General features: G+C 40.8%; 1 protein-coding gene across 6 annotated transcripts in view; it reads left to right on the top strand.

Moving 5' to 3' along the window:
* Nucleotides 1–24561, top strand: part of LOC143171979 (vasculin-like) — a 43301-nt gene that overhangs the window by 3411 nt on the left and 15329 nt on the right. For 5 of the 6 annotated variants that reach the window (XM_076361168.1, XM_076361163.1, XM_076361165.1 and 2 more), the window contains 3 exons: nt 18614–18733; nt 23506–23629; nt 24114–24337. In XM_076361168.1, the coding sequence (XP_076217283.1) occupies nt 18671–18733; nt 23506–23629; nt 24114–24337 (411 nt within the window). In that variant the 5' untranslated portion in view covers nt 18614–18670. Of the gene's footprint in view, nt 1–18613; nt 18734–23505; nt 23630–24113; nt 24338–24396; nt 24466–24561 lie in introns of those variants that run through there. The other variant, XM_076361170.1, reaches the window with a different exon arrangement.

Raw genomic sequence — 24561 nt, 5'->3', positions numbered from 1 at the left:
TGGAAACTGTGGAATGTGAATAGGAGTCTGTTTCTGTCATCTCTCGTGGCTGTGGCTTGGGGCTCTTCTACATCGAGTCTCAGTGTGGCTGGGATTGACTAAATGAACTGAGCCACATGTAAAGGAACCAAACTAACAGAATAGAATTATCTTCCTTGTTCCTTTAGTTTGCTTGAAAACACTTAGTAAATGGGAAGAATTCAGGTGTGAGTGGCCATTTAATTAGATTTTATCTATTATATGGCCGTAAACATAGTAATACAAGTACTTGCTTCTTAAATCATAGAAAAAGTGATGTCTGTCTTTTTTTTTCAAGCTATTAACTTTCAGTGCTATGAGACACTTACCTCTTGACAAGAGGTTCTCACTGAAATCAAGGAACTGTATTCCTTCCGCTTGCTATTTTAGGTGACGTCTTTATCTAGACTCTTTCTTTTCTGGATGTTTTGAAGAGTTTTCTTTTTAGCTTTATTAAATTAACTCTTTCTTTACATTTTTCTGGTTGCTGGTAGGATAATTTTTTTCTTTTCACCGTGTTTGCACTTGGGAAGTGCAGTTGTTCTTATTTGTATGCATATGTATTTGACACAGATTCAGGCATGTTTTATAGCTGTGCCCTTGTACCATAAGCAAAATTCATACTTGGGTGAGGACCACTGAGGAGAAAATGCCTAGCATGCTGTTCCACTCTAATTCCTTCTTTAGGTTTTTATTTGTATAATGCTGGCAGCCTGTTAAGTGGTTTGCAGACAACTATGAAGATAAGGTCCTTGCCCCGGAGAGCTTATACTTTAAGCCTTGATGTAAACATAGCTTTTGTACTGGAATAACTGTCAGCAGCTTGGCTCTTTTACTGATGCGTTTATTCTGGTAGAATCCTAAAATGGGTACATTTGTATTGAGAAATTGTCTTGAATGGTGTAGGCTGCTCTGCTGTGTGAAAAAACTGCTGGTGGAAGCTTTTAAGAGTAAGCAGAGTTTAAACTTGCAGCAATGCTTAAGTGGAATTAAATCTATAAAATGATATAGGGAAATTGTGTAGATATTTAGCTTTGTTAGTACTTCACAAGCTAACGTACTTTTAAGCTCTTTTTTCTCCATTCTAGTGAGATTCTTCTGTTTAAAATGTATGGATAAAACAGTTTGACAGTGATAGTTCATCAATAACTTCTGGGGAAGTTGCTCTTAGCTCTTTATTTTTTAGTGCTAGGAGTAAATTCTGTCCTGCAAGGAGAACTATTTGCAGACCTTATTATAAACAAACTTGAATGAGACTTGGCATGCTTTTTGTTTTGGTTTTTTGTTACTGTGTGGTTTTGAGTAGTAGTATTACACAGTGACTGATGATAATGCCCTAGGTGGTGCTATCAACTCTTCCACAATCATCTCCTTTCATATTTTGGGTAAACATAGTCTGGGAAACAGCTGAAATTATATAGAATTGTTTTTCTGCTTTATATGCTCAGGATATTTTAAAAATGCCACCTTTTTCAACTGCTTTTTCTTCAGATCCTTGTGAAGACTCCAAAGTGTAAAAGCATTCCTGGTGATTTTGTTACATAATGTATGCTGAACTGGGTGGTGATGTTAGTGCACTAACACTTCAGCTTTTGGACTTTGAACCTTGCAGAGGACAAGAGATTAGTGTTTATCCAGCTTATCGCTAAATGGTACTGCAAGTGTAGGATTTCAAGCAGAAGGAACCTGGTTGTAGTTTACCTTCAAATATGAAGTTATTCTGTGTTACAAAATAGCTTTTTTTAATTGACATTTTGGTACAGTGCAAGAAGGAAAAACTTTTTTGGATAAAAGTGATGATCAAGGTATTCTAAGCTCTCTCGTTAACTTTGGTTCTTTCTAAAACATTTCCTAAAAGATGTTTTGATTTTTGTGACAATAATATTTGATTCACAGAAGTGATGTAAACCCTGTTGATTGTGAACCATATCTATATACAGAAAGGGGACCATACAATAAGGAGCAATGGTTGGGATTTTTAGAACACGAGTGTCCCACCAAGTCTGCCTACATGCTAGATCCTTATGCAAAACAAAGGTGGTGAGTGCACTGTAGTTGATTCATCCTCACATAAGGAACTTGAGCCCTAAGTAGAAATGAAGGTGGGTTTTCCTTAAGTGTTTTTGTTTGTTTTTGTTAAATCACTGTAAAGCTAGGTTTTAGGGCTGTGTCTGTACTAGAGAATGTGTTGGTTTTTTATGGTTAAAAAAATTGACTGTTACAGTTTGATTCCATACGCTTCTCATGCCCTGGCATGTCATAAGACTTTTGGAGGTGTTCAAATTTGATAGAGGACTTCATCCCATCCTCAGTGTTCTGCAGGAAGCCTTAGTTCTCATACTTTTTTTTTCTTTTTTTTAAAGATGAGGCAAGAAGGTAAATTAAAAAAATGAATGGATATTTTCTTTTATTCTTCCTCATTGTCCACTGTTAGAATACTCATCAGAACAGTTCTGTATTGGATGGTAGGGACAGTGAGACTAAAACTGGAGATTTTACTTGCTTTACAGTAGCACAGTTGAGAAAGAAGAGGCTTCAGCTGAATTGTTCGGAACCTTTTAATGTCTGTTGAACCAGTGGGAGAGACCATCTTTAAAGGTTCAACTCCCTTTCCTTTTATTGGAGGTGTGAGTCTTTGACAATAAATTTTAGAGAACCAAAGAACTCTAGAGAATTACCATATCCAAACTTAATCTTGTTTGTAAATTATCATATGTCTGTAAACCCTCTTCTACATTGAAATGTAGTGGGGGGATGACACGCACATTTTCCTTTCAAAGTGTTAAAAGGTTAGTTGTAAAGATTGAAGCTTATTTTGTTGTGGCTGTGCATTTACATGGAGGGAAAATAAGGGAAATAAATCTTTAGTTCAAGTAGTCATGCTTTTGCAGCAATTTGTGATCAGTAGAAATGTTTCCATTTTCAAAAACTCCGTAAAGCTTGTGTTAGGGTTTGAATATTCTTTTCTCTTTTAATAACATACAAATTTTGGATAGCAAAAGAACAACTTGAAATTAGCTTGTTTTGCTTTGTTCAAACTAAATGAATGACAGAGTAAGGAAAATCTCTAATAAGCTGTGTTTTTAAGGGGAATAAAAATTGAGATGTATAGGGTTTAAACAAAAGTATTATTTAAAGCTTACACTTACCAACTTTACTTCAAATTAGCGCTACTCTTGACTAGAGATATCAGGGAAGGATATTTTATCACAAGAAATTTTCAGTTTAAAAGAAAATATGTTTGGTTTTTTTTGTGGCAGAAGGAAAAAACTTTTGATGGAGTAGGTTATTTTAATGGCCTGCTTGGTTGAGAAAAATCTTGAGTGTTTCTGTTTATGAAGAAGAGAGACTATGTAGTCTGATGGTTAGGATTTGAGCATGTAGTTTCTTTGACTAATTCAGAGCAAAACTTTGTAGTTCTATGGCTGATGCTAAATAGGTGAAGTAAACATTTGAAGCTGGCCCAAGATGGGAGAACTGAAGGGTCAATTTATTCTGTAGCTCTGTTATTCCAGAGTTGCTCTGTTTTAGTGAGAACTTTGCCTGCTGATGATGCTTCTTCAGGGAAAAAAAAATTGACCTTGGCAAATAGCTTTCTCTTTTTGTTGTCGTGAAATGCAGTACAGTTGGTATTTGGCATATCTCTGATAGTGAACATTCAGTTTTAATTCCCTCGTAGAAAATTGTGTGCCTCCCTTCCCTTCTTGTAGATGGCTGCTCTTTTCTAAGATGTCATACAGACTTGCTTATTGGGCCCCTCTGAAATTCATATATGCTTGATTTGTCTTCCTGACTTAATAAGGATGTGATACACTTGCTGTAGCTCATTACCAAGGAAGCAAAGCAGCAGCAGTAGCAACAGACTTGAGACAGAGCAATATATAACCTCTTATTTTTCCACTGTCGTAACAATGCTATATTATATTTTAATAACGATGGCTTACAACCTTCTTTTACCCCATTTATAAATTTTATACTAAAAATTATGATGGCAAGGTGAGGGTGGTTTATCAAACAAGTGCGTAGCTGAGGAGTGGAGTTAAGGTTCCGCATGCAGTTTGTGGTATGCTGTACTTATGCTAATAATCTGTGAGCCATTAGGTAAAAGATCATAGGGTATGTGCCACTTAGATATGCGTACATGTTAATTTTAGATTTTCTGAAAACTATGTATGTGCATATATCCATGTGCTTTTAACATTTATTCTGTTCATGGATTTCTCTATGCAAATCAATAGATTGAAGTTCTAAACTGGTCTTCAGGGAGCATCAAGAAATTTGAATTTGTATCTCCTTTCTAACTTTGGGAATTCATGTCTTGAAGCTTCCTTAATTTTTTTTTTCTGTTAATAACTTTACTCCACTCACAAGCTTCAAGTATTCCTACCTATTTGAGTTTATATTGCCTTTTATTTTAATCTTCTAACAATCTCTGAAATACCTAGTGTCACAGAAACTGCTTCCTGTAAAATAATTTAGGCTATCCACAGAGTGTGAGAAGTATAGAAGCTGAAAATGCAGAACTATTTTTCCTTGTGTCTAGTTTCTGGTGAGATGGGTTCAGCTGACAGGGATTTTTTTTTTCTAATTTTTAGCATTATTTTAAAATTTGTTAGACAAATTAGTGTAGGTAGTTCAGACATAGTGTTATCAAATGTATCTTGCTAAAAATAATGAAATATGTCTTAAATATTGAAGACAGCTTTCTGGGCTAGGGAAATATTTTTATTTTGTACACTGAAGAGACCTTCCTGAAGTTGGATCTGTTCAATACCAATGGGACTGTCTTTCATAGAATCATAGAAGCATAAAATAGTTTGGGTTGGAAGGGACCTCTAAAGGTCATCTAGTCCAACCCCCCTGCTGTGGGCAGGGACATCTTCAACTAGATCAGGTTGCTCTGCCAGCTAAATACTGGTTAGACAAGTTAAACAACATGCCCTTAAAATTGGGTGGGGATGGTCTCTGATCTCATGTCCTTGTCATCTTGAAGTTCTGCTGTGCTTTTTTTTTCTCCACCCTCAGTGGAAGAGGATCAGGTTAGGGAACACTTAAATAAGATATACATAAGTCCATGGGGCATGACAGGATGCACCCGTGAGTGCAGAGGGAGCTGGCTGATGTCATTGCAAGGCCATTCTTGATTATCTTTGAGAGGTCATGGTGATTGGGAGAGGCTCGAGTATTAGAAGAGAGCAAATATCAATCCTGTCATCAAGAAGGGTAAGAAGGAGGATCTAGGGAACTACAGGTTGGTCAGCCTCACTTCAGTCCATGGGAAGGTGGTAGAGCAACTAATCCTGGAAACCATTTCCAAACACATGAAGGACAAGAAGGTGAGTGGGAGCAGTCAGCATGGCTTTATGAAGGGGATATCATGCTTAACCAAGCTAATAGCTTGGTAGATGAAGGGAGCAATGGATGTTGTTTATCTTTACTTCAGTAAGGCTTTTGACACTGTCTTCTGTGACATTCTCATAGAGAAGCTGACAAAGTATGTGTTAGAGAAGTGAACAATGAGGTGTATCAAAAACTGGCTGAATGGCCAGGCCCAGCCCATCAGGGTTGTGATCAGTGGCACAAAGGCCATTTGAAGGAAGTCATTAATGTTGTACCCCCAGGGTTCAATACTGGAGCTAGTACTATTTAACATCTTCATTAATGACCTGGACGATGGGGCAGAGTTTACTCTCAGCAAGTTTGCAGATAATGGGGAGGAATGGCTGATACACTAGATGTTTGTGTTGCCATTCAGAGGAACCTGGACAGGCTAGAGAACTGGACAGAGGATCCTCGTGAAGTTCAGCAAAGGGGAAAATGCAAAGTCCTGCATCTGAGGAGTAGTAGCTGCATATGCCAGTACATGCTGGGGGCTGACCAGCTGGTAAGTAGTTCTGCAGAGAAGGACCTGGGGGTCCTGTTGGACAACAAGCTGACCGTGAGCCAGCAATGCATCGTCACAACAAAGAAGGCTAACAGCACCCTGGGCTACATTAGGAAGAGTGTTGCCAGCAGGTCGAGGGGAGTTCATCCTTCTCTACTTAGCACTGGTGAGGCCACATGTTAAGTGCTGTGTCCAGTTATAGGCTCCCTGGTACAAGAAAGATATGGACTTAGTGGAGTGACTCCAGCAAAGGGCCACAAAGTTGATTAAGGGACTGGAGCATGTTTCCTATGGGGAGAGGCTGATATTCTTTTTGATCTTCTAAGGAAGTATGAGTTGATTCTCAGTCTTTCAGAACACTCTATGGATGTTATATTTTAATTTTTCAGAAGATACTTTCCAGATTTAGAATTAGTAAGCCATCAAAATCATATTTTTCTCATGTAAAATTATGTGAAGGTGAAAATGATGAGGGAGACTTTGTTTTTGTTAATGCTGTTGACAGGACTACAGACTGTTGAGACAAGAGTAGACAGTATGCCTTCAAAAGGATGTTACAAGGTAGCAATGTTTCATTACAAGATGATGCTTAAAGTTCATAACCCTGTCTGTGATAAATTGAAGAGTTGTGTTGTTGAGACATTCCTCCTATAATCTGTAATGGGTGTGGACGTGGGAAAATAAAAGGTAGGATTACATGTTTTTACGCTTGATTCTTATGAGTCACAAAATTGTTATAGTGTTTATAGTTAAATATATTAAAAATGTGATACTAAATGCATTTCCTCTAGTTAGAGCTACTTAAACCACTGAAAACAAAAATGAAAGTAATCTCAAAAAATCACAGCAGTTAAATGTGAGTGCGTATTACCTTATATGCTACAGTCCTTTCAGGAATCTGTACTTTAATAATCAGGCTCATTTTTTCTTATTTGACCTGTTTATAGAAAACAAAACATGGAACTGAAATTCAGAATGTTTTGACTACAACTGCTTCCTCTGCTCTCTTGTCCCTGAAATATCCCAAATCACTCCTCCCCCCCCCGGGCTCTCACATCCGCTTATGCAGCCAGTGCAGAAATTCCCTTGAGAGGAATTCTCATGGGAGTTACTTTTCCAACTCCTGAAGAGTATTACACACTTCCAGAGATGCTGTTTGGCTATTTTTAATGTTGTGTGAGTAGACAAATAGAGAGAGAGGATTTCTAATGTTAGAAAGATCTGATGAATGGAAGTGAAGCTAGAAGAAATTCTGGATAAAGGATCATCTTTATAATGGAGCAGGAGTGATCACTTAAACTAGTTACACAAAAATTAATTTATTCCAGACCTCAGTATCCTTTGTTTTCTTGATGATATGTTTAAGGCCAGGTTGGAGACATTTGTAAAGGAAATTACTATTGTTCCACTGTGTTAGCAGGAGCAGTGCAGGAGACATTATATGAATTTCTAGTATATGAAGGAAGTCAGGTTAGGTCATAAGGGTTCCAGTGTTTGAGTTGAGGACTTGGGCTTTTTCTTGTTTGTTTTGTTTTAAAGCTTTGTCAGTTCTAATTGTTTCCAGCATTTTATAGATGCCTGGCATGGAAACAAAAAAAGTCTAGGTCTGTCTACTTGCTTTATCTTTTTGTTCCATGGCTTTTGCCAGCACAACTGCTTCCTGGTTTAGCACTGCAGCTAAGTGAGTTGTTAAATGCACCTAATTCTGTCTGTAGTGACTCTATAGTTACCCTGTCTGTAATGAGTCTGGTATGTACCTGCACTGTATTCCCATTTTCTTATGTGCTACACAGAGATATGAGCTGGACTAATGGATGCTTGCTAGGATTCTGCAGTATGCTTAGCCTATAATGCGCTCTCTCACGCTTCACTAGTGGTTAGAAACTACTGCCACGTATTGCCAGTCTGCCTATTTGGTGAAATTGTTCAGGAGTGAAGGAGGGTGAAATCTGTAACTGACATAGTTGTGGTGGCAGGACTCGCTAATTTAGGACAAATGGTATGAGAATGAGTAAGCATCCTATTTTTTTTTTCTCCTGGAAAACATGGGGGGGGGGGGGGGGAAGATTTAAAAAAAAATATTTTTACTGCAAGAAACTACACAAATTTTATTAAAAAGTGAGAAATTGTTTGTTAAACCTGAGATGTATTCCATAACACTGTTTTGGATAGTTTGTTCAACTGGATCTCCTTGATCTATGTATTTCATGCCCCTGTTTTATGTGCTAACTGCATGGAGGTTTTTAGCTTACAAACAAGCTTTGCAAACAAAACTTAAATGTTAGTCATTTTGGCTGTTGCATATTTTTTCCCAGTAATAGTGAATTAAAGGTTGCAGATAATGTGAAAATTGTAATATAAGATGAAGCTTGAAGAAGCACTTTGCTAAAGTAATCTGAAAGTAAATTAATCTGAAAGTTCATGAATACAGGGTGTTTTCTGCTTTTGTACCATGTTGAATTCTATCTGTGTTATTGCAGAAAAAAAATAAATTGATTTATATGTTGTAGTGCGTGGTCTTTATGTTTAAAATCTTTGGTTTTTAAACACTGCATTGATTTAAAGTAGCAGGGGAGAGAGGGGAAAAAAAACTTGCTGGGGGGATGATATTCTCATATGGTTACCACCTAAGATGGGAAAAACTGGATTAATTATTACAATGTTATCTTTGTGTACATGCATTGTGTTACATGTTAAACTCTTCAGTTACAATTATTAGTTTCTGACTTATAAGCATAATAGGAATTGACAGGTTCAAATATTTGTGTTAAGTCTTAAAGTTGTTCCAGAATTTTGTTCTTCTGATCTCCAAAACTGTGTGTCTAACCGAAATCTGTTATGACCGGTATCTTCTTGTGATTCTTATAGTGTTTTGGATTAAGACATATCTTTTCTTGACGGAATTTGCTCCTTCAGATGCTTATAACCACTGTTTAAATACATCTTCGGTCCTAATTTTGTGAGGCAAAGCAAGCCCAAGTAGTTTTCTTAGACTTTTCTTGTCCCTGATCACTGAAATAGTTCATTATTGCACTAAGTAAAATTTTAAATTTCTGTGCTGTTATTCTAAGTGTGATTTTACTTGTATCTTTTTCTGTGATGATTTAAAAAAGAAAAATCATAGAATCATAAAGGTTGGAAAAGAATGCAAAACATACTGGGGAAGTATGAAAAAAGAATCAGCAAATTAAAGTACCATTTTAAATGAGCAACAAGTTTCAGACCTCAGTATTAACAACAGTTTAAGTTATAGCTTTTATGTTTAATAAAACTTATTTCCTCAAAGAGAAAGGTTCTTATTTTGAACAAGTTGTTTACTTTAAAACCTCTGCAGTTGTACTGGTTTTGGCTGGGATAGAGTTAACTTTCTTCAGAGTAGCTAGTGTGAGGCTATGTTTTGGACTTGTGCTGAAAACAGTGTTGATAATACAGGGATGTTTTTGTTATTGCTGAGCAGTGCTTACACAGAGTCAAGGCCTTTTCTGCTCCTCACACTACCCCACCAGAATCATAGAATCATTAAGGTTGGAAAAGACCTCTAAGATCATCAAGTCCAACCGTTGACCCAACACCACCATGCCCACTAAACCATGTCCCTAAGCGCCGCATCTACACGTCTTTTAAATACCTCCAGGGATGGGGACTCAACCACTTCCCTGGGCAGCCTGTTCCAATGTTTAACCACTCTTTCAGTAAAGAAATTTTTCCTCACGTCCAATCTAAACCTCCCCTGGCGCAACTTGAGGCTGTTTCCTCTCGTCCTATCGCTAGTTACTTGGGAGAAGAGACCGACACCCACCTCGCTACAACCTCCTTTCAGGTAGTTGTAGAGAGCGATGAGGTCTCCCCTCAGCCTCCTTTTCTCCAGGCTAAACAGTCCCAGTTCCCTCAGCCGCTCCTCATAAGACTTGTTCTCCAGACCCCTCACCAGCCTCGTTGCCCTTCTCTGGACACACTCCAGCACCTCGACGTCCTTCTTGTAGTGAGGGGCCCAAAACTGAACACAGTATTCGAGGTGCGGCCTCACCAGTGCCGAGTACAGGGGCATAATCACTTCCCTACTCCTGCTGGCCACACTATTTCTGATACAGGCCAGGATGCCATTGGCCTTCTTGGCCGCCTGGGCACACTGCCGGCTCATGTTCAGCCGGCTGTCAACCAGCACCCCCAGGTCCTTTTCCGACAGGCAGCTTTCCAGCCACTCTTCCCCAAGCCTGTAGCGCTGCATGGGGTTGTTGTGGCCGAAGTGCAGGACCCGGCACTTGGCATTGTTGAATCTCATACAGTTGGCCTCGGCCCATCGATCCAGCCTGTCCAGGTCCCCCTGCAGAGCCTTCCTACCCTCGAGCAGATCAACACTCCCGCCCAACTTGGTGTCGTCTGCAAACTTCCTGAGGGTGCACTCCATCCCCTCATCCAGATCATTGATAAAGATATTGAACAAGACTGGCCCCAAAACTGAGCCCTGGGGAACACCGCTCGTGACCGGCCGCCAACTGGATTGAACTCCATTCACCACAACTCTCTGGGCCCGGCTGTCCAGCCAGTTTTTGACCCAGCGCAGAGTACACCTGTCTAAGCCATGAGCAGCCAGCTTCTCGAGGAGAATGCTGTGGGAGACAGTGTCAAAGGCCTTACTGAAGTCCAGGTAGACCACATCCACAGCCTTTCCCTCATCCACTAGGTGGGTCACCTGGTCATAGAAGGAGATCAGGTTGGTCAAGCAGGACCTGCCTCTCATGAACCCGTGCTGGCTAGGCCTGATCCCCTGGTTGTCCCGCTCATGCCTTGTGAGCGCCCTCAAGATGAACTGCTCCATAATCTTCCCCGGCACCGAGGTCAGGCTGACAGGCCTGTAGTTCCCCGGATCCTCCTTCTGGCCCTTCTTGTAGATGGGTGTCACATTGGCAAGCCTCCAGTCATCTGGGACCTCCCCCGTTAACCAGGACTGCTGATAGATGATGGAGAGTGGCTTGGTGAGCTCCTCTGCCAGCTCCCTCAGCACTCTCAGGTGGATCCCATCTGGCCCCATAGACTTGTGAGCATCCAGGTGGCGTAGCAGGTCGTTAACTGCCTCCTCTTGTATTATGCGGGGTTCATCCTGCTCGCCGTCCCTGTCTTCCAGCTCAGGGGTCTGAGTACCCTGAGGATAACTGGTCTGCCTGTTAAAAGACTGAGGCAAAGAAGGCATTGAGTACCTCCGCCTTCTCCTCATCCTCAGTGACAATGTTCCCCCTTGCATCCAATAAGGGATGGAGATTCTCCTTGGCTCTCTTCTTGTCATTAATATATTTGTAAAAACTTTTTTTGTTGTCTTTAACGACAGCGGCCAGATTGCGTTCTAGCTGGGCTTTTGCCTTTCTCATTTCCTCTCTGCATGACCTAACAAGATCCCTGTACTCTTCTTGAGTCGCCTGCCCCTTCTTCCACAAGTGGTAAACTCTCCTTTTTTTTTCCTGAGTCCCAGCAAGAGCTCCCCGTTCAGCCAGGCCGGTCGTCTTGCCTGCCCATTCTTCTTACGGCGTACAGGGACAGCCTGCTCCTGCGCTTTTAAGACTTCCTTCTTGAAGATCGTCCAGCCTTCCTGGACCCCTTTGCCCTTCAGGACTGCCTCCCAAGGGACTCTTTCAACCAGCATCCTGAACGGGCCAAAGTCCGCCCTCCGGAAGTCCGTGGTTGCGGTTTTGCTGGCCCCCCTCCTTACTTCACCAAGAATCGAGAATTCTACCATTTCATGGTCGCTAAGCCCAAGACGGCCTCCGACCACCACATCTCCCACCAGTCCTTCTCTGTTAGTAAACAGCAGGTCGAGCGAGGCACCTCCCCTGGTAGGCTCACTTACCAGCTGTGTCAGGAAGGTGTCTTCCACACACTCCAGGAACCTCCTAGACTGCTTCCTCTCTGCCGTGTTGTATTTCCAGCAGATGTCCGGGAAGTTGAAGTCCCCCACGAGGACAAGGGCTAGCGACTGTGAGACTTCTGCCAGCCGCTTGTAGAACGCTTCATCCGCCCCTTCATCCTGGTTGGGTGGTCTATAACAGACTCCCAGCAGGATATCTGCCTTGTTGGCCTTCCCCCTGATTCTTACCCATAAACACTTGACTGTATCATCACCACAATCGTTGAGCTCTAGACAATCGAAACACTCCCTAACATACAGGGCCACCCCACCGCCTCTCCTTCCTCGCCTGTCCCTTCTGAAGAGTCTATAGCCATCCATTGCAGCACTCCAATCATGAGTCGCCCCACCATGTTTCTGTGATGGCGACTAAGTCATAGCTATCCCGCTGCACAATGGCTTCCAGCTCCTCCTGTTTGCCGCCCATGCTGTGTGCATTGGTGTAGATGCACTTGAGCTGGGCTATCAATTCCGCCCCCAGCATCGGCATGCCACCCCTAGGCTCATCTCTAGTGAGCCTGGTTTTATCCCCTTCCCCCTTCGAACCTGGTTTAAAGCCCTCTCAATGAGCCCCGCCAATTCATGAGCGAGAATCCTTTTCCCCCTGTGAGACAGCTGAACTCTATCAGTCTCTTCAGTTTTTTTATTAATAACTTCAGTCATGAAATGGAGTGTATGGTTATTAAATTTGTAGGTACTATGAATCTGAATGGAGGTTGCAAGTGCTTTGGGGGACACAGAATGCAGAAATGTCTCTGATTGCTGGGGATAGCTTAAGAAGTAATGGACTTGAATAGCAGAAAAAAGACTTATGTCAGACCTTATAGAAGAAACCTTTCTAGTGATGTAAGAGTAGTTCAGTATTGGGACATGTTGCAGAAGAAAGTGATAGTCTCAGTTGTTGGTCTAACTTAAGTTGGAAAGCAACGAAGAATCAATCAAACTGATGTTTGGCAACCAAGCTGATCACAAAGGGTTTAAGTATAGCAAATCCTGTCTGTGGCAGCAGAGTGGTCTTGCTGATATCCCATTCTCACTTTTTGTGATCTATTTTCAATTTACCAAAAATATCTTCTTAAGACTGAGCCATTGGATATTTGCTAGATCATCAAAACAGAGTTCATGCTTGTAGTGAAAATGTTTTTATATTAAAATACATTCTAGGACAAACTTGTTGGCAACATCAGAAAGGTAGCATCTATAAGAGTATGTATGAAGCCCGGTAAAACATGGTATTGTCAACTTAAAGCTGGGTAGGCTGTGTACTCTAAAATGTAGTTTTAAAAAAGAAGGTATTAATATGTGTCCTTTCCTGATCTGCTGTGTGTTTCCCAATTTAATTATGAATAGGCTATTTGTGCCTTTTAGAAGTTAGTGAGTAAATAAGGTTTAATAATGAAAATACTTGATTTTCCTGTGTCTAATTGCCAGACCAGTAATACGTACAATCAGATGAGAGAGTGAGTTTTCTTTACTTCAGTGGTGTGGAGATCAGTATCTTCAGTAGTTGCTTTTCTTGGTAGTCTTTAACTGTAAACCTATGAAACTGGTTCTAAAAATACATCTATGCTTTTGTTATTGTTCTTTTATCAAAATTAGCTGGAAGAATTAGGCCTAAAAGAGTTTCTTTTATGGGTTTATTGAAATTTACAGATATTCTGCTGCTGACTTTGCACTCTGAGTATTGTTTAGTTATGGCCCAGGCTTCTTTCTTTGTCACTTCACTATACTGTTTTGGAGGAAAGGGATTGACTCATCTGACTCGGCAGCACTATCAAAAACCTTTTTAGAACTTCTAGTTGGAGAACTGAGAACATGGGGAAGACTTAAATCTGCTTCTAGAATAATTTTAGTGGGAAGAAATATATGCCCAGTATCAGTGAGCTGTGGACAAAGTTTGGTTAAAAACACCTTTCCAGTCCTTAGATACTTGGTGATCATCAAGTCTCACCTCAGCCCTTGATTTATGTGCAAAGGTAAAAGGTAGGGATGTTAGTAAGTTAAGAATAAACTTTTTTCATGGCAGTTGGATAAATAGTAGTGTTAGGAAGCTTGACTAGTTTTCTAAAAACAGTAAGGCTAATTTATTAAGAAATCACATTGTTACTGTGTTTGTTGTCTCATACTTAATAGCTGATTCACCAATAACTTGGTAATACTTTTTGGATCCTTTGTTATGTTCTTATTCGGTATAAACCTAATCTCTCCATTTGATTTTTAGACTGTAAGTGCCTTGGTCTGAAGATTTTGTTGTTGTGCTGATCTTCCAGTATTGATACCTGTCTTGGTCCTTTCTAAAAATTTCATGATTCTCTTGCTTGGAGATGAGAACTGTATCTGAGGGAAAAAGAAAAAAATATATTTTCTTGCTGTAGTCTGTTCACATTTAATTTGCTGTTTCTTAATTTAGCATCTCTTGTATTGGTTAATCTGTAAACATATACCCTTTTCTGATTCTGTACCATTGCTGAACATGATTAATCAGTAAAAGTGAACTTGGTTCCTGTTAGAAAGAGAAGCCATTTTTGTGATGGTTCTGTGACTCTAGAACTTCCTCCTTTTTTTTTTTTTTTACTAGTCTGACATAATTGGATTCTTTAGAAAATTTCTCTGGAATTTCTGTTGAAGTTAATTTAGAAGAGAGGGTTGGATGATGTCAGTAGAGTAATTTATAACAAGTTATTTGGGTGACGTGTACTTCTAAACTTGTCTCTATTTAATGATAGTGGATTTTGTGCAACTTACCTTATAGTTTAACTCTGGTATCAGAGGTACCTAAAAATTTTAGTATGAGCTCACTGCTTAAAAAAGAACCAGCAGCTCAACTAAGTAGTGTAGTTTAATGCTTACAAATCTGCTATACTTCCTTTTAGAAGTTGGAACATTCTTCTCTTGCAAACGCACATAGCATGGGGAATAAACAAGAGGAGTTAGAGATGTGCGCACGCCTGCAGGGTTACGACCTTATTGGCATCACAGAGACGTGGTGGGATGGCTCCTATGATTGGAGTGTTGGGATGGAGGGATACAGGCTCTTTAGGAAGGACAGGCAGGGGAGACGAGGAGGGGGTGTCGTCCTCTATGTCAATGACCAGCTGGAGTGCATGGAGCTCTGCCTGGGGGTGGATGAGGAGCCAACCGAGAGCTTGTGCGTCAGGATTAAAGGGAAGGCAGGGACAGGTGACATTACGGTGGGGGTCTGCTACAGGCCACCTGACCAGGAAGACCGAGCGGATGAGGCCCTCTATAGACAGATAGGAGCAGCCTCACGCTCACAAGCCCTGGTCCTCATGGGGGACTTCAACCACCCCGACATCTGTTGGAGGGACAACATGGCAGGGCATAAGCAATCCGGGAGGTTCCTGGAATGCGTCGATGATAACTTCCTTCTCCAAGTGGTAGAGGAGCCAACGAGGAGAGGTGCTATGCTGGACCTTGTTCTCACCAACAAGGAGGGGCTGGTGGGGAATGTGAAGCTCAAGGGCGGCCTGGGCTGCAGTGACCACGAAATGGTGGAGATCAAGATCCTTAGGGCACCGAGGAGGGCGCACAGCAAGCTCACTACCCTGGACTTCAGGAGAGCAGACTTTGGCCTCTTCAGGGATCTGCTTGGTAGAGTGCCATGGGACAAAGCCCTGGAGGGAAGAGGGGCCCAAGAAAGCTGGGTAATATTCAAGGAACACCTCCTTCAAGCTCAGGAGCGATGCATCCCAACAAAGAGGAAGTCAGGCAAAAACACCAGGAGGCCTGCGTGGATGAACCAGGAGCTCCTGGACAAACTCAAACACAAAAAGGAAGCCTACAGAGGGTGGAAGCAAGGACAGGTAGCCTGGGAAGAATACAGAGAAGTTGCCCGAGCAGCCAGGGATCCAGTTAGGAAAGCTAAAGCCCTGATAGAATTAAATCTGGCCAGGGACGACAAGGGCAACAAGAAAAGATTCTATAGGTACGTCGGGGATAAAAGGAAGATGAGGGAAAATGTGGGCCGTCTCTGGAACGAAATGGGAGACCTGGTTACCCGGGACACGGAGAAGGCAGAGGTACTCAATGACTTTTTTTGCCTTGGTCTTTACTGGCAAGTGCTCGAGCCTCACCGCCCAAGCCGCAGAAGGCAAAGGCGGGGACTGGGAGAATGAAGAGCTGCCCACTGTGGGAGAACATCAGGTTCGAGACCATCTAAGGCACCTGAAGGTGCACAGGTCCATGGGACCCGATGAGATCCATCCGCGGGTCCTGAAGGAACTGGCGGATGAAGTTGCTAAGCCACTATCCATCGTATTTGAGAAGTCGTGGCAGTCCGGAGAAGTTCCCACTGACTGGAAAAGGGGAAACATAACCCCCATTTTTAAAAAGGGAAAAAAGGAAGACCCGGGGAACTACAGGCCAGTCAGTCTCACGTCTGTGCCTGGGAAGATCATGGAACAGATCCTCCTGGAAGCTATGCTAAGGCACATGGAGGACAGGGAGGTGATTCGAGACAGCCAGCATGGCTTCACCAAGGGCAAGTCCTGCCTGACGAACCTAGTGGCCTTCTGTGATGGAGTGACTACATCAGTGGACATGGGAAGGGCTACAGATGTCTTCTGTCTAGACCTCTGTAAGGCCTTTGACACGGTCCCCCACAACATCCTTCTCTCTAAACTGGGGAGGTATGGACTTGATGGGTGGACTGTCCGGTGGGTGAGGAATTGGTTAGGTGGTCGCATCCAGAGGGTAGTGGTCAACGGCTCAATGTCCAGATGGAGATTGGTGATGAGTGGTGTCCCTCAGGGGTCCGTATTGGGACCGGTACTGTTTAATATCTTCATCCATGCCATAGACAGTGGGATCGAGTGCACCCTCAGCAAGTTTGCAGATGACACCAAGCTGAGTGGTGCGGTCGACATGCCAGAGGGACCTGGACAAGCTTGAGAAGTGGGCCCATGTGAACCTCATGAGGTTTAACAAGGCCAAGTGCAAGGTCGGGGCAACCCGGGTATCAGTACAGGCTGGGGGATGAAGGGATTGAGAGCAGCCCTGCCGAGAAGGACTTGGGGGTACTGGTGGATGAAAAGCTGGACATGAGCCAGCAATGTGCGCTCGCAGCCCAGAAGGCCAATCATATCCTGGGCTGCATCAAAAGAAGCGTGGCCAGCAGGTCGAGGGAGGTGATTCTGCCCCTCTACTCTGCTCTGGTGAGTCCCCACCTGGAGTACTGCATCCAGCTCTGGAGCCCTCAGCATAAGAAAGACACGGACCTGTTGGAAGCGGGTCCAGAGGAGGGCCATGAAAATGATCAAGGGGATGGAACACCTCTTCTATGAAGAAAGGCTGAGAGAGTTGGGGTTGTTCAGCCTAGAGAAGAGAAGGCTTTGGGGAGACCTTACTGCAGCCTATCAGTACTTAAAGGGGGCTTATAAGAAAGATGGCGGCAAACTTTTTAGCAGGGCCTGTTGCGACAGGACAAGGGGGAATGGCTTTAAACTAAAGGGGGGGTAGATTTAGACTAGATATAAGGAAGAAATTTTTTATGCTGAGGGTGGTGAGACACTGGAACAGGTTGCCCAGAGAGGTGGTGGATGCCCCATCCCTGGAAACGTTCAAGGTCAGGTTGGACGGGGCTCTGAGCTACCTGATCTAGTTGAAGCTGTCCCTGTCCACGGCAGGGGGTTTGGACTAGATGACCTTTAAAGGTCCCTTCCAACCCAAACTATGCTATGATTCTATGATTCTCTTCTATGATTCTCTGTCACTGGAAGTCTGCAGTAGTCCAGTTCAGGGCAGAATACAATAATAATTATCAGTTATCAAGTTCAGATTCCACAGCTCTTAGTAAAACTTACTTAAATTACAGCATCTTTAGATTCAAGTGAACTATATCTGTGCTCACTGACTAACAGATCTGCACTATGTTGTGCAGAGATGTGGAATATGGGTTTATTTGGGTCTCCCTGTAAAATGTACATGGATGTTAATTATGTTTTCACTAGCAGAATTTCTAATAGTGTGTATATTATACTTAAGATACTTTTGAGTCATTGACAATTTTGCAGAATCTAGCTGCAGAGCATGATTCACATACCCTTATAATTCAGGCAGTTTCATCCATTTCTTTCCTTTATGTGCTATTGTTCAGCTTCAAGTAATATAGTTTGCATTATCTTGCATTCTCTTGCTTACTGAGAGATGTTTTCCCGCCTGTGGAGTGAGCACGGGGTAGAAAAAGTACTCTTGGGTTTTATCTTAAGCCATTACCTTCTCTTGCCCATTTTCAAAGTGGAGAATTTTACTGGATTTTGACAGTATTTCTGGATATGTAAACACTGTTTCCATTAAATCTAGAGAAAATATGGGGCTTGTGGTGGTCCTGAGCATCTAGTCTTTTATTAAGGAACTTTAATATGGCCTCTAAGATTAACTTTTAGGGACTAATTTGAAAAATCCACTTCTTCTAGGAAGCTAATGAAATAGCTCCTGCAATCTATTCTAGATAGTACTGGAAAATATTTCAGGAAGCTAATTTTGCCACAGCTTTCTGATCAGACCTTACGCAAGATGCTTCATCCCATTTCTAAGAGGAAATAAAGGAGTGAACGTTACAGTTGTATTTTCATGATACCTGTGATATATTTGATTAGTGTGACACTTTGATAATAAAAGCACGGATGTGATGCTATAAATGAGATGAGGCTAGTTAGATTCTAAAAACAGATCTGTGTGAGAAAATAATACCAGAAAACAGAAGAGAAATAATGATCAAAACACCACAAGTGTAATCCTCTTGTAAGATAAGCATCTGAAAAGTACTCATTTCTTATTTTTTCCAATTACAGGGACTTGCCATGAGGTGCTGAAGCCTTGTTTCATTGATTCGGAGAGACTGGACCTAAATGGCGCAGCATGACTTTGCTCCAGCCTGGCTTAATTTTCCTACTCCGCCATCATCAACAAAGGTATGTTCTTTGCTCTTCTTTTGATCAGGCAGTCTCATTATTAGAGAAGTCTAATTGTCATAACCTCAATCATAGTAAAAATACAAATCTCTTTATGAATACGTGAAGGGTGATAACAGATGGTATCTAGCAAGTCTTGCTGTTGTGATTTGAATAGTTGGACCTTGGTTGTCAAGCTCGTACCTCTGGTAGGGGTTTTTGCTTGAGCATCTGAGTTCATGGAAAGTAGTATGTGCCTGGACACATTGTTAGAACTGTTGTTGGATTAAGATTGCCTTCATCAGGAGTTTAAAATGAATTATAGTATTTTGTGCTAGAAGAACTGAGACAGAAGCATGTGCTTAATGTACTTGCTTCTGATTTTGCTCTGTCCCCTATACGTTTTACAGAATGTTATTCTATCATCCAAGTGATTAAAAAAAATACTTTTGAAATAGACCTTCTGAAATGGCTCTTCAGTTGCTGGTGGGATGCTTGCTACTACTGGTAGTGTGTGGCACTTTCAAATAGTTGTGCATTCTCGTTGTGGTTGTTTCATCTAGACTACTGTTACTTTATACAATGGGACAGCTTGGAAACAAGAAATAGCAATCTCTGAATCATTAGGATTTGTAAGTATTCTAGGAAGTCTTGAATATGTCTATAATATGTCTAAATGTTTCTCTTTTTTCTGGCCTATCCTTCTACTCTTTTTTAATTTGTGTGAATGCAGAAGCAGAGGCAGCACTGGAAATTTCAAACTCCTGTCATCTGTTTTGTTTCCCTATTTGTAGACCTGTTGTCTTCATTATAATTTTTTGAATGCAGTATCCATATCTGCAGCTATGAGTGGCATTGCCTTGCTTTAATGTATTTATGTAAGTTTCTTGCTGTCTTTCATGTCCATGGAAAATGTTTAGCCTTTATAAACTTAGGGAAATAGGCTTGTGCTATTGTTAAATGCACAGTCAGTATTAGTTGTGTTCCCATTGCTTTACTTATATGTGTCTACACGTACACATGTACACACATACATTTTTTAAGTCAGGTCATTGAATGTCCTTATTTATTATATTGCTATATTCATCTTTCTTCTACACTGATCTAGCTAGCTTCTTTGTTTAGTATAGTCTATCAGCAACTGTCAGTTGCTCTTCTGGGAACATCAGGCCTATCTGTTCCAGGATGGTTCCTGCGATCTGTTTTCATTCTACTTGATTTCTGAGATATTCAACTCTTTTGATCTGCTTTTTCCAATTTAAATACATTTTCAGTCAGAAAAGTAATCAGATCTTAGTTTAATATGGTGTCACAATTGCAAAGCAATCTTTCTCCACATATTTCAAGAATCTGCTGCAAGAGCTTTACCTGCATACTTAGTGTCGATATAGCAGGATAAAAATAAGTTCCAGCACTACCCCAGTACTACTCAAATATATCTGGGGTGTGGGTTGTATTTGTCACCTCGTTCCTGAATTATGGGAAATTTCATTGCAAGCATATGTTGTGGATCCTGTTCTCTTCCATGAATCTTTGCCTCAAGGAGTTTAGATAGACTTTCTTTCATCTCTTCCAAAACCTCTGTAGTATGCTTTCTCCATTGTAGTCTTTGTGCTTCATTGTTTGAAATGCAGCTTATTTCCTCGCGTTACCTCCTCCCTCAATAATCAGCATTTTGTGATATAGAGAACATTTGGATATTAAACACTTGAAAAGTCTTTTTGGTCCTACCCAATGTGTAGTAATTCCTAGTTTACGGAATAAGGCTTATCCTGTCATTCCTCTACAAGACAGGTCTCAAATGTTGTGCCCCCCTGCTCCCTGTCCCCTCCATTTCCTAGAACAGATGTTTATTTCTGCTTCCCATATCTCAACAAAGCAGCTGAAGAGAAGAGCAGGTAAGAGGGATGGAGATGAAGAGGAAGAATGGGGTGAGGAAGGCAAGGTGTCTCATGTTTCATGCAGAATGGAGCTGGAATGAGGCTATGGTATCAACAACATTTAGACTTGAGAAGGAGAAACTGAACTCTGCTCGGTCAGTTTTTATTTCCCTGAAAGAGGCACTTTTAAGAATTGCATCTTTATGAGTTTGGTTTCCCCCTCAATCCTGGGTAGCTGAGGCTTTCCCTTACATAGGTAAAGGCTAGCATTAGAAAAACCTGATGCCAGGAAGCTGGGATTGTGAATGAGTGTGGTGGGGTTTTTTTTTGTTTGTTTGTTTTTAATGTGACTGATACAGATTACAGCTTGACCGAAATCCATCTCATCTATTGCTGATGATTTCCTCTTAGGGATAAGCTTTTATATAATCTCCCTGTCACTTATATAGCAAAGTCTACCTAGATAGCTGGGTATCCATTGCTCAGTAGCTTTAGTTCAGGTCTGGAACTAATATATTTGCATCAGTGCAGTATTGCAGTTGAGTGGGTGGAAATGGGAGTGTGTTGTGAATAGTGAAGCCATCTTGGGATATGGACGAAACTTTTCAGAAAGGATCGCTGTAAAATGTGTATGGGGAGATTGCAGATAGACTGGTAAACTCAGTAGTTTTTGCAAGCTTACTGTTACTTCATGTTAAGCAATAAGACTTCTTACGCTACAAAAATCTGTGTTGCTTGCTTTCTTGGCTGTCTGAATCAAGTCAGATAATTTCTCAACTTCCAGAAATTGCCAGTAGAATTCCTGTTGATTACAAAGTTTACTGTCATCTTTGCCACAAGAGGCTTGATAGACCGATACCTCCATCATGTGGGGAAAATGCAAACTGCATGATCTTTGCACGCAATTTAGAGACTTTAGATGCATTATATCAATTACAACTCAAACACTGTATATAAAGTGCTGCCAGTTATAGTTTGTGAAAATGTGATTGTTCTTCAAAGTTCATACAAAAAAAAAAAGGTAAGTTAAACTCCAAAGGCAACATTAGAAATTTGTTGTATGTAAATGAACACATGAAGCTATCTTCTAAAATTTCATTTATGATCAACAGATCTGGAGCTTTTGGAAATTTTTGGCAGCTTATTCAAAGTTTGTTTATAAGGAATTATTTTTTGCTTAAATATTGAGATTCATTATGATAATTTGTCAACTACTTAGATCTTTTGATAATTTCTTGTGGTTTTCTGTTTTTTCTCTCCAAGTCTGTCAAGGAAATAATTCACTTCCTAGGTCTCAAATTGAGAGGGATATCCCTTTTCATTTGACTTCTATACAGTTTGGAAATACATATCTATTGCTTACTTGAATTTGAATTTTAAGGAGTGGATTTTGAACAGCACCTTGAGCTCTGCTGGGGCATTGTCAGTAGAACTTAGGTGTCATTTTTTGTGTGATTGTCTTGTGGTGGTGGGGAGAAGGAAATAATTTTCTTCAACATATTTTCCAAAGTAGTTAAACCTATTAATGTGACTTCCTTTTTTTTTTTTTTTCTTCTTTCTACTCACTTTGACCAGTGGAGTACTTTAAATATTAATATGGCTTGTTTAGACATTAATGGATAGTGAACTGTTGAAATAAACTTGGGGCTTTCATTTTCAAACATGCACCGTTACTGCTATACTTCTTTTTTTCCTGAATGTTACTCAATCTGGAGAGGGAGTGAGCTTCAAGCAGCAAAGTTGATACTTTTGGTGCAGTAAAGTTGATACTCCCTGGAATCACTAAGCTTACTTTGCTCACATAGTACATTTCCATATAGCTGTGCATTTATGCATTTGTAGCTATTATGGCCCTGGGAAGTGTTGGATCTCTTGTACATGTGCAATACAGTGGACATATATGTGCACGGTATGTGCTGGAGGGAAGGGGGCTTTGCTTCATCTGCATCAAAGGTTAGCTGTGTGGCAGGGAGGTGCTGGGCAACACAGCTCTGCTATCACTCACTGGGATATGTGTGGCATGTACAACAGTAAGGCGAAGCACTGCTTTTGCAGAATGAAAATTTATTCTTGAATTTTTAAGGTGTAACAGTGAAAGAAATGTTATAGTGTTAAAATAGTAAAGCCAGATAGAAGTAATAGGGAAGACAGCTGCTGTAAGACATGATTTTTTTTTGGTTTAATCCCCTTAGGTATGAGTTCTAGTCAGGATATGTTTTGATTTCTGAATGCTATTCTCAACATAAGGTTTTGGTTTATAAAGTACTTCCTACTGGTATATTAAAGATTTACTACTTTAAAATTTCTACAATGCCTACTTATAAGCTGATAATTTGAAGTATATTTGTGAATCTGTACACTTTTGACTCTAGGTTTTACTTGTATTTCATAACTAGTTGCATTTGCTTTATTAAGTTATAATGACAAGGCTAATAAACTGGGCCTTTTTTGGGTACAGCTGCCTCTGGTGGAAGCAACTCCTTGCTTTCTATGCAATACACGTGTAGTCTCTAACCACCCAAATTAAGATCCCAGACTTCTTTCCTGCCTTCCAAACTGTGATCTCATATCCTTTGTTAACTTTTTTATTTTTCCTCCTCTTCCACACGTCACTTGTGCTCTGTTCTGCTGCCAAACCAAAATAAACCCTTGGGTTTTTTACTTTGTGTCACAGGCATGGTCCTCAGCACTGTTTCAGTGTCCTGGAGCAGAAGATATAGCTTCTGCTAGCATGGGAGATGATGACATAACTCTGAACATATGCATACTTGAGAACTGCTGTATTGTCTGCCATTCATAGTCCTTTTAAAAATGGATTGTATATACCACGAGTAATGTACGTATTACAGTTCTGATAATTCAGTTTTGTTATTGATCAGATATCTCAGGTCTACCACTTGTGCTCCTTTACAGTCATCACTGAACTTTGAGAAACATTCTGAAAATTTTTCGTGGACAGAGAATCATTATGAAGCAAATCGCAGAAGACACAACTCTTCAGATGGGTTTGATCCTAACATTGGATGGCCTAATGGAGGTATAATTTAGCTTTCATGGAACACTTTAAATACATTTACATCATTGCTTTGTAGCACTCTGGCTAGAAAAAAAGTCTGATGATAATACTGTCCTATGCCAAATGCTGTGTTCTGTAGTAGAATAGAGGTAATGAAAAGACAGATCTTCTGGGAGACGATGTGATGACTAAGGGTTGGTTAAAGTAGTGTGATTCCAGGTGTATTTCTCTCTTAAGAAGAAGGTCAAGTTAATTCTCTAGCCAACAACATATAAATGAGCAGCCAGAAAAGGGGTTTGACTTCTTAATGTTGGACTACTATCCTCTTTCTTTGGCACTGTTTTGTGAGATTCTTCCCTGCGGCTTATGTGAATGAAAACTTTGCTATGCTATCACATCCCAGAGTATAGAGCTGCTTGCTTAACTCCTCTACCAATTTTGCAAAAGTAGAATGTTCTTTCAAAACTGTTAGTAATTACATTTCTTTAAAATTTAAAAATCGAAGGGCATTTTGGGAGAAAAGAGAAGAATGGTTGGCGTTCACAAGGCAGAAATGGTACAGAAAATACAAACTATCGTGGGGGATACCATGGCGGAGGTTCCCGCACTCGTACCAGCACTTTCCACTGTGGAAAAGGCCAAGGACTGCATGAAAACAATGTATCTGATAATGAAACTGGGAAAAAGGAAGACAAGGAAGTACCCAAACAGTTTGAGGCTGAAGATTTTGTAAGTTAATTGTAATTATAATAAACAAGGTTTCATTGTTTCTGCAAGTGCCATTTTGTCCATTACAAGATACTTCATGAGATTTCACCAGTTACAGATCATCATATAAGGGATCACCCTTCCCATAGGTAAGAGGGTATTAGTCATTTGTCCACTAACTTGTTTCTCTTTTTATATCCAGTTTTTATCATTATGGTTTTATTATTGTCACTTAAGTGTTTAAG

Source organism: Aptenodytes patagonicus, chromosome W, assembly GCF_965638725.1.
Source record: "Aptenodytes patagonicus chromosome W, bAptPat1.pri.cur, whole genome shotgun sequence".
NCBI classification, from domain to species: Eukaryota; Metazoa; Chordata; class Aves; order Sphenisciformes; family Spheniscidae; genus Aptenodytes; species Aptenodytes patagonicus.
Note: the sequence above shows the minus strand (reverse complement) of the source record. Positions and strands in the feature narration are given on the sequence as shown.